This window comes from Micrasema longulum, unplaced genomic scaffold (assembly GCF_059751315.1).
Source record: "Micrasema longulum isolate JH-2025_06_02 unplaced genomic scaffold, ASM5975131v1 h1tg002377l, whole genome shotgun sequence".
NCBI lineage: Eukaryota > Metazoa > Arthropoda > Insecta > Trichoptera > Brachycentridae > Micrasema > Micrasema longulum.
The window spans coordinates 1-14,014 of record NW_028279527.1 but is presented as its reverse complement, the minus strand read 5'-3'; the positions used below and the strand labels follow the sequence as shown (position 1 = coordinate 14,014).

The following is a 14,014-nucleotide window of genomic DNA, read 5'->3' as shown; positions in this document are numbered from 1 at the left end:
TACACATTAAAAAATAAGAGATTTAAAAAGGGAATATTTATAAGGAAATACAGACAGCGAAATAACGGGTAAAAATATTTACCATGCGAATGTTGATGGATGTGGAAATAGAAAGACCGAGAAATAAATGGCATGACTAAATCCAACAAATACTCTAAGATTGACATATTAAGAGTCGGAATAATCGGCGCGCGTGCATGAGAAGATGTATGAATGTAGGAGTTAGAAGTATTTGTAGGAAGTTAGATCTGTATACGAGGATAAAGTGATGTTTTTAAGCAGGTCGACTACCGGTTAAACATTAACCTTTCTAATCATGCTGAAAGTATGCAGTACCATGGAATAAACTCTCTTAAAAATCGAAGAATAATGTTGGACCAGTTATTTTTATTCAAATCAATAAATAATAAAATTGATTCTCCTCACCTACTAGAAAGACTTCCATTCCGTGTGCCATCTAGACGACAAGACAAAATCTTTTGTTTTACACTGAAAACGCGTCAACAAACTATTTGAAACAATCTACAATACCTAGAATATGCGACCAATATAACAATATATTTACCGAGTCAAGGTTCGTAGGTTTTCACGGCCTTCAGAATACAGATAGTGTTTTTCTGGGTTATTATGCCGTGTTTGTGGGCTTTGTATTGCCGACGTTTCGGAGCACATTGCAGTGTCCATCTTCAGGGCTGAATGTATGAGTGTAGTTTTTAGTGTGTTTAATTGTGAGGAATTTGTACCGTGTCGCAGTCGGGCAATGTATGTGGTTAAGTGTGTGGAGTTTGTACCGTGGGCTTTGAAAATCATCAAGCCCGTTTAATAAAGGAAGCCATAGAAATATACAAGCATCCTAATAACATAAACAGGGATGATGGGTTACGACTACGAACCTCATGGTACCCGGTGCTTCCAAAGCCCACGGTACAAACTCCACACACTTAACCACATACATTGCCCGACTGCGACACGGTACAAATTCCTCACAATTAAACACACTAAAAACTACACTCATACATTCAGCCCTGAAGATGGACACTGCAATGTGCTCCGAAACGTCGGCAATACAAAGCCCACAAACACGGCATAATAACCCAGAAAAACACTATCTGTATATTTACCGAGGCTGATATTTTTTGTGACAATGTATGTAAATTTAGGTAAAAAATTATTTAAATTTTGAGAGAAGCAGACATTTAACATTATTAAAATATAAATATTTTTTCATTTCGTTTCTTTTACATTTATTATATTGAACATAATTTAAATTATTGTTTTAAGTGTTAACAATTTTTTTGGTGTGTGCATGAGTTTCTTACTCTAATATACAAAGAAATTGGCAATATATGTGTACATACTGTTTGTTTACCTAATAAAATAAATAAATAAATGTGGCATTCTTCCTCTCTGCCTACACTTAGGAGAAATGGCGTGATGGTTTGTTGTTGTTAATCAGTCCGCGAAAATCTACGCATTCAGAGTAAATAAATAAAACACTATTCGTTCATATAAAAATATTCATTTAATATATTTATGGAATTTTAAAAGTGAAAAATTTGTTTCATATAGTAGAAAAATACATTATATTAATTTAAATTTTTGAAAGAGTTTAGAATTGAGGGTACTATGGTCCTTAAAATAAAGCTTGATTAGAATGACAGTTGTCAGCAAAAGTGACGGCATAACTTTGTAGTAACGTCTTAGGAGTGATTTATATTGACGCACGAAAAATCATTCGTTTCTGGCGTGTTAATTAAATTTTTAAATACAATGCTTGAAATATAAATTAACATAATTATTAATGACGTTCTCACGAGGTTACTTAATTTTGCAAAAATGTTAGAGATGGGACAAATTGATCAATGTAAATGAATCGAATAAAAAATAATTCAACAATGTTTGATTATGTCCAAATGCTTGCAGACTGGCTGGATTTCCTCCCTAGGGAGTTGTTCATATTTAAATTTATTTCAACAGAGAGGGAAAAATTTTTGAGAAGGGAATAAGGAAGTCTAGGCATTTACAGGGCTTATGACCTGTCATTGGCTGGTTTAAGTGAACAACTCCCTAGGGAGGAAATCCAGCCAGTCTGCAAGCATTTGGACATAATCAAACATTGTTGAATTACTACCTGGTAAAAGAAGAAGTATAAAAATTTAAAAATTGTTTTCAGGCGTTGCCTAGTAGGTGATTTGGTTCAGCCGGATGAATCCCACCCACGTGATAAAGGTTTCAGCTCTTTTACTTCACAAAAGTCAACAGATGGAAGAGTTGAGGAAATGTGGATGTTCAAACTTGGGCAGAATGGTGAATGTTACACAGCCAATGACAGGTCATATGCCCTGTAAATGCCTAGACTTCCATATTCCCTTCTCAAAAATTTTGTTGAAATAAATTAAAAAAATAATTCATTTGATGTTGTTCATGAAAAAAAGTATAAAATATCTTATTTTTGGCGAATATTTGTCTTAAACACACTATAATAGGCTTGTTTTCGCGTTTTCATATCAATTTTCAGAAACAGAGTTTCATATTTGATACTAAGTGAAGGGGTCAACACTGTTCTGGCATCGAGACATCACTATTACGTAGGCAAAAAGGTCCATAACCTTTTGCCAGAATCGTGGAAAGACGGGAGTGTTGTCAAGTTACGGAAGGTGTTGACCTCGCTCTTTCGTGACATTGGTCGTAGGGAGTCAGAGAAGTTGATGCATGCCACGGATTGGAGAATCTTACTGGATGTCGAAAATAAAATATAAAAAATAAGGAATAATTTTAAAAATATATATTTATAGATGACAACCATGAAGTTTCGCATAAATAAATTGTCTATGTTTTTATGAATGTATGTATGTGTATGTGCATGGGTGTATGTACGTGTGTGTGTATGTACATGTGTATTCTTTATTTACATTTAAGTCGAGATTGAAATGTCACTATCTAAATATTTGAATTGTTCCTTTATCCTTCTTCTTTCCTTCCCATCCCCTCTCCTCTCTTCATAGTAAAGTGTTATTTTTTTTTTTTTATATACATATATTTATTTTTGTTAATCTTTGCTTTTAATTTTTGTATAAAATTGTAAGATTCAATATGTCCATGTATTTATAATTTTCTCAAACTGAACGGTTTGGGTAGGTAGGAAGAAATTGCCTTAAGGCAATATGCCCGCCCTTATATGTATATTTATTGTATATGTATATAAAGTGTCAATAAAAAATATGTATATATATATGTGTGTATATATGTGTATGTCTGTATGTATATGTATCAAAATGTGTATAAGAATAAGTTTATATTTTGTTTGTCTGTGCTCTATATTAATTTGTTAACTATAAAAATATATTAAAATGTAATTGCCTAGCTTGGAACGGGGTATGTACCCTTGTTAGCTGGGCAAAGTGAATATGGAATTGTATTTTGATAAAGAGTGTGAATAAATAAATAACTATTATAATATATTAAAATGTAATTGCCTAGCTTGGAACGGGGTATGTACCCTTGTTAGCTGGGCAAAGTGAACATGGAATTGTATTTTGATAAAGAGTGTGAATAAATAAATATTTGCATTAAAAAACTGATAAAATCGATTTGATCGGTGCATGGTCGGTGCTCAGTACTTCCCCACCACTAGTTACATTAGTTTGGCAGCTGTCAATTTAATCAAGCTAGGTATATTTTAAGGACTATAGAAACTAAATTAAACATCTCCACTTTCCACTAGAGTAAAATAGATTTATAAGCATAAAAAAATACAATATAATTTCTGAATAAAAAACATTATCGTCCTTCCTGCACTCAGTGGCGCATAGGACACTGCATTGGTAAGCTAAATGCAGCGTGATTCGATCATCTGTTACATGAAGGCGAGGCGATCAGTCTTTCGCTTCAAGTGCCAGTCCAGGAACGTTGAAATATTGCAGTTCGAAAACTTTTTAAATCAATATTTTATTCATTTGACTTTTTGAACATACAGTAAAACCTCTGTTTTACGTTTTTCAAGAGAGCGTCAAAAAAAGTGTTAAACTGAGGAAATGATAAATGTGTGGAAAAAATGAAATTTCACTAAAATATAATTATTGTACAAGACTTTACTAAATATACTGCAGAAATGATATAATTAAAAATATTTTGAATTTTTTTAAACAATGCCACAATGTGTTACTTTTTATTTAATTAAAAATAATACATGTATAAATAATTTTATCTAGGTACTTAACCTTAAAAACACGAAGATAAACATTTGAATTTGCATAAAATGTGTACAACGATTTTTTCCCTAAATATTTGGAAATTTTATTTATATGGTATCACTTTTTTTAGCATAGCACCACAAAATTTCAACTGTCATTTACATCGCGGCAAAACTGTTTCACACTTTTATGTCAGCTGTTTAAACTATCTCCTTTTCACATTATGTTTATAACATCAAATATTATTTCTACTGTCAATTTTTAAAAGTTTCTGCATCGTAATTTATCGATGTAAAGACTTTGTTCTTCCTAAACATGCGTCAACTGCATGTCACTGTTTAGTGAAATGTAAAAACTAGACACTTAAACAAAATAGTCGATTACAATGCACCTACTTTGAATTTAGTTCGAGACAATGATTTGCACATTTTTTTATTTACCTCGATTTTATTCTCCATTCACGCTTCGGCGCGCGGCTCGTCTTTTGACGGATCGAATGAATTATGAAAAAATTTCGACGTAAAACTAGGGTTGTGAAAAACGTAAATTTGGGGGAATATTTGAATGAGAATGTTTGGAAAAAAATGGGACCTAAATATTTCGGTGTAAAAGGCGGGAAAACGAGGTTTTAATGTAATTTAAGTAGCACATTGGCGGCTTATTGCCGAACGGCAATTACTACCAATCAAATATAAGTGCTTTTTATTTTTTGTATGAAAGTGGCCTGGCTGTTTTTAGCAGAAAGTAGAATTTTACTGCACGTGATAAAATGTGGATATTATCCTTGGCTCTTCCCAACCGACTTTTTACTGGGGATGCTAGGCTATCAGTCATTATGGAGGAGGAGGGACGTTCATTTGGGTGTTTACTTTTTCCAGGTGATCGGTGGTCATTCTGATGGATGTAGGTCTGTTCGTACCTGATAACTATCTTCGACAAAGACAGCGTCGATTGTTTTACCTACCACGATGCAGAACCAACCTGCCGATGGTTATGCCGGTCGGTAGAGCGATCTTGCTACTTAAACACATCGCCTCGGATGTCGACATATTTCACGACAGTGGGCCTTCCCTTAGGAAAGCACTTTCTAACTTTTAATTTATCTTTTTACATTTTGTTATATTATTTTACTATCTATTGTAATTTGTGATCTATTATTGTATTTGAAATGAAATAAACACCGAAATATAGAATTAAAAATAGTCCAGAAAGAGCGTAGAATCATATTTGAATACATGGGGCTGTTTCCAAAAAAACCCTACTTTCACCGCGCGCATGCGTGAAGTCGCCGCGTAATGTTGCCAGATCGCGAAAAATATAATCATAACACAAATGTAAGATAATTATATTGTGCATGCGGAAACATTGATTGACACAACAGAGTAGGTATGTAAAGGGTCATTTAATAAGAATATTTAAATTAATGAATTTTGAAAATTAAAAATTATATAAATTTTATTTTACATAAAGCGGATATTTTTATGTCATGTTAAATAATATTTGATGCCATTATGTTTTAAAGATGGTGTCGGTTTAAATGTCCACCACGCTGTTGTTTAATCCGAGAGGTCTAATTTTCGTTAGGTTTCTCACTAGATGAGCAAAGTAGCGAAAAAAAATTGACTACCCTGGCAACACTAACAAAATGTCCATTTTGTTTTCTTTCACAATTTGACAGATAATTAAATTTTTAAGTAACGCATTTGCTACTTACATATGCATTTGCTACTTATACATGAAATGTGATCCCATCCTGTTTCTTTAAGTTCCCAGCAGTATTTCTACACTTTAAAACGGCACAACACGACATAGTTGAATTCAAATCGGGAGTTGCGTACTGAGCGACGTCTACAAAGAAACTAATGGGTCAAAATATAAAACTACTCGTTTAAGACTAGTTTAGTCGCCGTCTGTTTGATGCGCGTATGCGGTTTCTGGACTATTCTTGATTCTATGCACCGAAATCTAATTTTTTCAAAAGTGTGGACTGGCTGCTTTTTTCATAACTAAATTCAACTGTACTGTTTGGACTGTTACGCACTTGATTCGCTGTACCCGCCCGAGACGCTGTCGGCGCCCTGACACGCCTACGCCTCAAACTTAAGTTTGTAATGTACATATTATTTATGGAATAAAAATAGAATTTAATTAAGCGTCGTATAGACACAAGAAATGATATTTGAAGCCTCCCTCTTAATTCTTGACAAATGGGCTTCTTCATCATAAGTTGGTCAGATCTTCTATTGTTGATTCATTATAACTGCAAAATAAACATATTAGTATTATTACTAATAAAAAATATTTTTAACTAACTACTAACTAACCATCACGCCATTTCCCCAGAGGGGTAGGCAGAGAGGATAGAACGCCACACCACTCTGTCCTGGCACACTTCCTTTGCTTCCTTCACATTCATACATCTTCTCATGCACGCACGTCGATTATTCCGACTTTTCACATGACCACTTTCAAGAATTTGTTGTACTCGATCGTGCCATGTCTTTCTCGGCCTTCCTCGACTTCTACAACCGGACACATTCGCATCATAAATCTTTTTAGCCGTTCTTTCATCATTCATTCGCTCCACATGACCGAACCATGGCAAAAGACCTTTCTTAATTTTGTCGATAATGCTTAACTCAGCCTTGCATTCTGCTCTAATTTCGACATTAGGGCACCTATCATACATTGTTTTTCCGCACATTCGCCTGAGGGATCGCATTTCAACAGCATTCAGTCTACTTTCGTCCCTTTTTTTCCAACTCCATGCTTCGCTTCCATACATTAGGGTTGGTACCAGAACTCCATTATTTAATAGTAATAATACTAATATTACATCATTTTCTCTCGGCTCCATCCTGACTTACATTAATTTATTTATATAAAGATACAAAATCATCATTCCATGTCTGCTCAATAGCTGGAGCATATGGTATCGACAAACAGCCTCCATGCATCTCTGTCGGCCGCCAACTCCTTTGCGTCCTCCCAAGTCAGGTTCTCGTCCCGAAGTTCTGACATAGACTGCCGCCGAACTGTCAGCAGCGGATGTCCGGGACGTCGAGAACCTGACGCCTTGTAAAGTAGGCAAGCGTGGTTGAGGCTCTCAGGAGGCATCCGCAGTATATGGCCTAGCCAACCGTATCACCTCCGCTTGACGACAGTTGTCACCGGAGTTTGCTGCGCCCGTTCTCTTACTACCTCATTCCTCACAAAGTCAAACCACCGCACATCCGAGATTCTTCTGAGACACCATTCTCAAAACTCAGAATTTTGCTATTTTGGACCACGATTTGCATCCGTAGAGGAGAATAGGTGTTATGCAGGCGTTATATAGGCGGCATTTGGTTTTCACTGAGTAAATATCCGATCTCCAGACAACCTTCATACTGTTGAATGTGGCGCCTGCTACTCCTAACCGCACACCCGGTTCATTTTTAAAGCGCCATTTTCTGTAACATATACTCCCAGGTATTAGAAACTCCCGACCCTTTCGATGGTTTGGTTTGACAGTCAGAGTATTTTTGAGCATCAAGGCACGAAGTGTTACACAGTACATGGGTTTTTGCAATATTGATTTTTAAACCCACGCACGCGGAGTACCTATTTAGCTTATCTACAGAGACCTGAAGACCCCCGACTGAATTGTCAATTATAACCGCATCATCGGCATACTCTAGGTCGCAGAGTTTTTTGAAGGGGGAGATGGATATTCCTCGATCTAGTACAAATAAAAGTTATTACACTAACATAAATTTGCTGAGATTGCTGCAAGACATTGCATAGATTTATTTCATAGAACAAAACAACCGATTTCCTTCGACTACCTAATAGAAAACTCTAAAATTGATGTAGTCAAGTCCATTAGAGATTTAGGAGTTGTTTTAGACGATAAACTGACATACAACGAGCATATAGATAAAACAGTAAATAAATCACTGAAATTACTCGGCTTCATCAACAGAATATCCTCTGATTTTACTAATGTCCGTACAATCAAAACTCTTTATTGCTCGACTGTTCGCCCTCTTCTAGAATATGCCTCCTAGAATAATGCTCTGGTCTCCATTCTATGTCAATCGCATAAATCACATTGAATCAGTCCAACATCGCTCGCTTCGAAAAGTAGCGTGGATGCTCGGACTAGAGAGAGGAAACTATTCTTATGCTGATATAGAGTCAATGTTAAATATTTCTAGTCTACAAAAACGTAGAACTAATATTGACTCCATATACGAGTATATGTTCGGCAAACTAAATGGTATAATCGATGTTCCATCATTACTGGGACAAGCAAAATTCAATATTCCGCCTCGCAGGATGAGAAACAATGAAGTACTGTTCATTCATCAGCATAGAACAAACTATGGCCTTAATTCTCCAATGACCCCTCTTTGTCGTATTGTTAACTCAAGACAAGATCTGGACGTTTTTGGTTTAAGTTTATGGCGATTTAAACGAGTACTAAATAAATAGTCCAGATCTTGTGTCAATGCCCCTTGTTTGTCAATGCTTCTTTTCTTTTTTAAAAGTGATTTTATCTTTTCTTTTATTGTGATATTAAAACCCTATAAATTGCATAAATGGACAATGTCCGCTAATAAATAAATAAATGTAATGTCTCGCAGCAGTATCCTGCAATGGTCTCTTCCCTTAGACAAAATCCTTGGCTTTCATTTTGGAGAACTTATTATGTTCATCCAGGATATTGAACACTCTCGGGGCCACAAAGAGAAATTTATCTGAGCTAGCTGGCCTGGCTGATCCTAGCTTCTTCCACATTCCTCGTCATACATGCCCTTCGGTTGTGTTCGCTTTTGACATGACCAGAGTTGAGGTTTTGGTTTATCCGATCATGCCACGTCTTACTCGGTCGTCTTCGTCCTCGTCCTACGTAACCAGTACCATTCAGACGTATATTGGGTGTTAACTCAATGCAAAATACTATATTTTTTTAGCAAAGTTGTAACCTAAATGTTATTTTTCAAATCATTGACGGTGTAAGATGGATCGCGCTTAGACCTTTCTATATACTCGAGTCCGTGGTCCCCGGACGAACTGTATGTTGCATAGTGGCGCTTGTCCAAAACATCGGCAGAGAACTGCTTTAGAAAGTACACCCAACATTCCACCTGTGTCTCCGCTCCGTCGCTGAAAAAAAAACAACAACATTAAACCGCGTTGAAAAGTGACATTACGGGATCAAAAACCGGGGCTAAAAGTAGCACAGTAGTATTTCTACAGAAAATTAGTCAATAGTGTCCAAATGTTTGTAGACAGGCTGAATTTCCTTCCTAGGGAGTTATTTAGATCTAAATCAATACATTTTAAAACATATATATATATATATTTTTATAAAGGAAAAAAAAAACCTGCTGGCAGGTCGGTTTCACGGTTCAGTCAGAATTTCACTCGCATCAATAAAGGTTTCACCTCTTGAACTTCACAAACATTAACAGTAAAAGTACATTCCTCCACATACACGAAACCGTTTGAAAGACCGTGGGTCTTCCTTCAGTTTTACTCATATAAAAATGCAATGTTTTTTTGTCAATAAAAAAATTTATTTTCAATTTCATACATTGCAATTTTAATAGAATTTAACTCTACTACTTTTACTGCCCCTTTCACTGAGAGTTTGGCAAATTATATGGAGGGCTTTTGTCGGATATTGTCATTCATCCTCATGACCGTATTGTAAACACGAATGGTAACAGTAGGAAGAATTGAAAGAATATAGATGTTCAAACATAAGCAGAATGGTGAATGTTACAAAGTGTGTAAAGAGGTCACTTAAACCAGCCAATGACAGGTCATAAGCCCTCCAAATGCCTAGACTTCCATATTCCCTTTTCAAAAATGTTTACCCTCTCCGTTGCAACAAATTTAGTCAATAATGTATTCTCATTAATTATTTTACCACACATTACTTAATAATTCATTTGACAATTCGATTGAACGCGAACAGAGGAAGGTGTCGAAAATGCACACTTTTGTCTACTTGACATTCCGTTTTGACACCACACAGAGATTGCATTTCGACAGAACTCCACCTACTTCTATCGCTGTTCTGATTCCATACTTCGCTTCCATACATACGGGTCTGTTCAGAACTCCACTGTAAACTCTACTTTTCTGTACATATCGGCAGTTAAGCAGCTATCTGCTTTCTTTTCATTAACTTCTAACTTATATTTATAGCCTGCGTTACGTGATGGGTTAAACAGCCGATTAAATAATGTAGACTACAATTTGTCAAATAAATAAATATATTTTATTGTTATCAAAAACATTTTTCACTTTGTGGTATGACATTTTACACTTATATGTTTACAAATTTGTATAAACCACTTTAATTTTAGTTAGAGTTACACTTTGACCGGTTTCGAGGTTACTACCTCATCGTCAGGAAGTTAAACTAACTTATAATTACATGCGTTGCTATTTATATTATAAAATACTAGAGAAAAGAACAAAATTAGACTTCCATTTAGGAAAAAGGCAAAGTCACAAAATTCAATTTTATTTAAAGCAATTAAAAAGTATTACGAAATGGAAAAAAATATTTATGAAGAAAAAAACATATCAAAATTTAAAATGATGGTCAAGACATATGTGATAAACAATTTATAAATTAAATATATTTGCAATGTTATTATTAGAACACACATAACAATATGTATGATATGTGTGCCCTACTTTAAGATTTAAATAAAAAAAAAATATATATATATATATTGTATGAAAGAGACAGATAAATGAAAGAAAGATAGAGAAAGAAGATAAAATGAATCATAGCGGAAATATTTTTAAAAGAGGACTCTAGGCCAAAACTGAATAGAAAGTAGAGGGAAAGCATCCTTTATACAATGGAATCATTTTAACGAAGATACTTTTCATCGTTTCTGAAGAAAAAAATTTTTTAGTATTATTTTAAGTTTTTTAAAAACCGGTCGAAGTGTAACTCATAATTAAAGTGGTTTATATAAATTTATAAACATATAAGTGTAAATAAATATAAACTGATAATTTTGCCTACTGAAGAAAAAAAATAGTGCGCCTTTCATCCTGTTCTCGGCACCCACCCTCCTTTCAACACCCTTCTCGGTAATTCCATCCCTAGTAAACAGTAGCGAATAAAAGACATGATTTTTACCTGTTTTTCAAAATAAATTTGTCTAATTCTCGTACATAGTAATCCGGGTGGCCTTCCAAGTCGTCCAGTCTATCTAACATGGGGCGATTTACTTCGTAGACTTCACCTGAAAACAACATTTATTAATCAATTAAATTATTATTCAATTAAAATCTATAACCTACTTCCACCGTCTATTAAAACGATTAGTAACGAGAAAATGTTCAAAAAGGCTATAAAAAAATGGATAGTGGAGCTGGGTAGAAGTAAAATGGATTGTCTTATTCGCCCAAACCAATATTGAATCAACTGCTCCACAAGTGTATAGCTAGGTTAGGTTAGGTTAGGTTTTTGTTCTTTCATTGTGCGTTTTGTAATATAAATAATATAGATGTACATAAATCAATTATAAACATAAATACGTAGTGTTTAAAACTGTCTGAACATTTAGATAATTATCTCTTGTAGATAATTATCGTTGTTGTAATTGGCTTAGGCCGTATGTATATAATAAATAAATAATATATTGCATTTGCAAAATAATAAGGAGTATCTAATACAAAAAAGTTATTAAATTACAATTATTATGGCGACTGATTTCCTTGACATTTGGCAGTCGGCTTGCCAACCGTTATGAATAGCGTAATAAATAAATAAATAAAAATAGCAGTTTTTGAATATTTTCCATATTTACACTGGTGAAATTCAAATATGTGATTGCCCAGCAGGATTATACGTCGCGAAATGTAAATATTTTGACATTTAATATTAGGTGTACACGGATGTTGTATTGTGATCGCGAATACGATAAACAACCATGGTGAGAAATTGTTATCACATCGCTTATTAGTTATTTAGTTTTTAGATAGTTATTTGTGATTGAGCTACTGGGAGACTGAGATCTCACTGGAGTAATTCTCATTCAGGGCGTCCACATCTCGGGGCTGTGGGCACCATTCATTTCTATAGTAAATAATTCTAGATATAATACCATTGACTATGGATCCGATTCCAGGGGCGTAGAGAAGAAATGGAATGTTATATTTGGTGCCAATTATCAACGGATATTTCTCTGTGGTAACCGCCTTCCCGAGTAGCTCTGAGTGGCCATTTTGTTTGTCTTGAAGCCAATAATGGTTCGGCTCTCCAGTTTTCAGCGTCCCGTACACAAATACCCGATGCATATTGACTCCTGCCTACAAAATGAATAAGACACATTATTTATTTTATTTTATTCAGAAAACATACAGTCATTTATAATAAATATTAAATTAAACAATTTTTTAACATAAAAAGACCAATTAAGTTTCCATAAATTATGCAAAAGATATAAGCATTAAATGTGACAAAAAAATTGTAAATAAGAAATTCAAGTGAGAAAAGAATAATTGAAAACATTTGCGTTTTCCATGGAGGTAATAAATTAAAATAAATAAAAATACTGAATGTACACTCTGAGCCACGCACACACACGCATCCACGCACACACACGAACGCACATATAAAACATACACAAACATATACATTACATGTGGCACATATACATAGCATAAACCACTCGAGATGCACATTCAGCAACTATCCCAAATAATCGACCCCATGAAGAAATTTTCTGTACAAATGCAACGTGCAGTTAAAAATGTCTACATCAATACTCAGTCCATTGCGGCTGTATGTCCTCAATAACTTCACGAATTACATATTTAAGGTCTTGAATCGATTGTGGAGCATTGACATAGATCCTATCTTTCACGTGGCCAAAGAAAAAAGTCTAAAGAATTTAACAATCACAAGATCTCGGTGGCCAATTGTGATCACTTCTTCGAGAAATAACACGGTCAGGAAACTTTTCTTGCAAAATTGCGACGGTTTCGTTGCTTGTGTGGCACGTAGTGGGGTTTTGTTGAAAATAAACGTTGTCCACATTGATATCTTCCAATTCCGGCCATAAAAATCATTAATCATAGCTCGGTAGCGCAATCATTCACCGTAATAGTTGCACCAGCCTCATTTTCGAATAAGTAAGGTCCAATCACACCGCCAGCCCAAAAACCGCACCAAACAGTGACACATTGAGGACGGAGAGGCTTTTCAACAATCATTCTTGGATTTTCCGAGCCCCAAACTCAACAGTTCCGCTTATTAACGTAGCCTCCGAGGTGAAAATGGGCTCATCAACTGGAGATGATTTTTTGATGAAAATCTGGATCATTTGGATGCACTTCAAGGACCCGATCAGCGAAGATAAGACGTTGCTGGTGATCGGCCGGCTTGAGTTCTTTGTGTCGACTGAACTTTAAAAGCATTAAGACCCGAGTCTTTATGCAAGATACGATGTAATGTCGATTGTGGAAATCCTAATTCCAAAGATCGATGAGGAATCGACAAACGTGGGTTTTCGTCAACACTACGAGCTACAGCAGCAATATTCTCAGTTGTTCTTGAGCGGCGTACACGGTTTCCATTCTTCGCATGACTAACTTGTCCCAACAGCTCAAATTGCCGGCCGAGAAGGTGCTTTTTGCTTTGCGAACTGTGACTGCAAAATTTTCACCATTGTTGTAGTGAATTTTAACAATTTCAATGCCTTGTTGAAGCGTGTTTCGTTCCATTTTTAGTAATGGCGTGGTTTTTACTGGTCAAATGTCAAAAGATGACAGCTTCAAAAGTGACAGCTGCCCAAATA

General features: G+C 35.2%; 1 protein-coding gene across 1 annotated transcript; it reads right to left on the bottom strand.

The window, feature by feature from the left end:
• Positions 1-4,073: 4,073 nt before the first annotated feature.
• LOC148272321 (putative gamma-glutamylcyclotransferase CG2811) lies at positions 4,074-12,520 on the bottom strand. Its single transcript, XM_088240203.1, has 4 exons — positions 12,320-12,520; positions 11,350-11,455; positions 9,216-9,344; positions 4,074-6,453 (listed from the first exon to the last, which is right to left on the bottom strand). Exons 1-4 carry the CDS (start codon positions 12,510-12,512, stop codon positions 6,414-6,416), a joined length of 468 nt encoding a protein of 155 aa, XP_088096329.1. The 5' UTR covers positions 12,513-12,520; the 3' UTR covers positions 4,074-6,413.
• Positions 12,521-14,014: the final 1,494 nt, after the last annotated feature.

What these genes read in the sequence shown, in the direction of transcription:
- LOC148272321 (XM_088240203.1), bottom strand. Translation starts at nt 12,512, where the DNA reads ATGCATCGGGTATTTGTGTACGGGACGCTGAAAACTGGAGAGCCGAAC. An exon ending in AATCGGATCCATAGTCAATG is followed by an intron (nt 11,456 to 12,319) that starts GTATTATATCTA and finishes TGTTGTTTTCAG; the next exon opens with GTGAAGTCTACGAAGTAAAT. An exon ending in AAATTTATTTTGAAAAACAG is followed by an intron (nt 9,345 to 11,349) that starts GTAAAAATCATG and finishes TTTTTTTTTCAG; the next exon opens with CGACGGAGCGGAGACACAGG.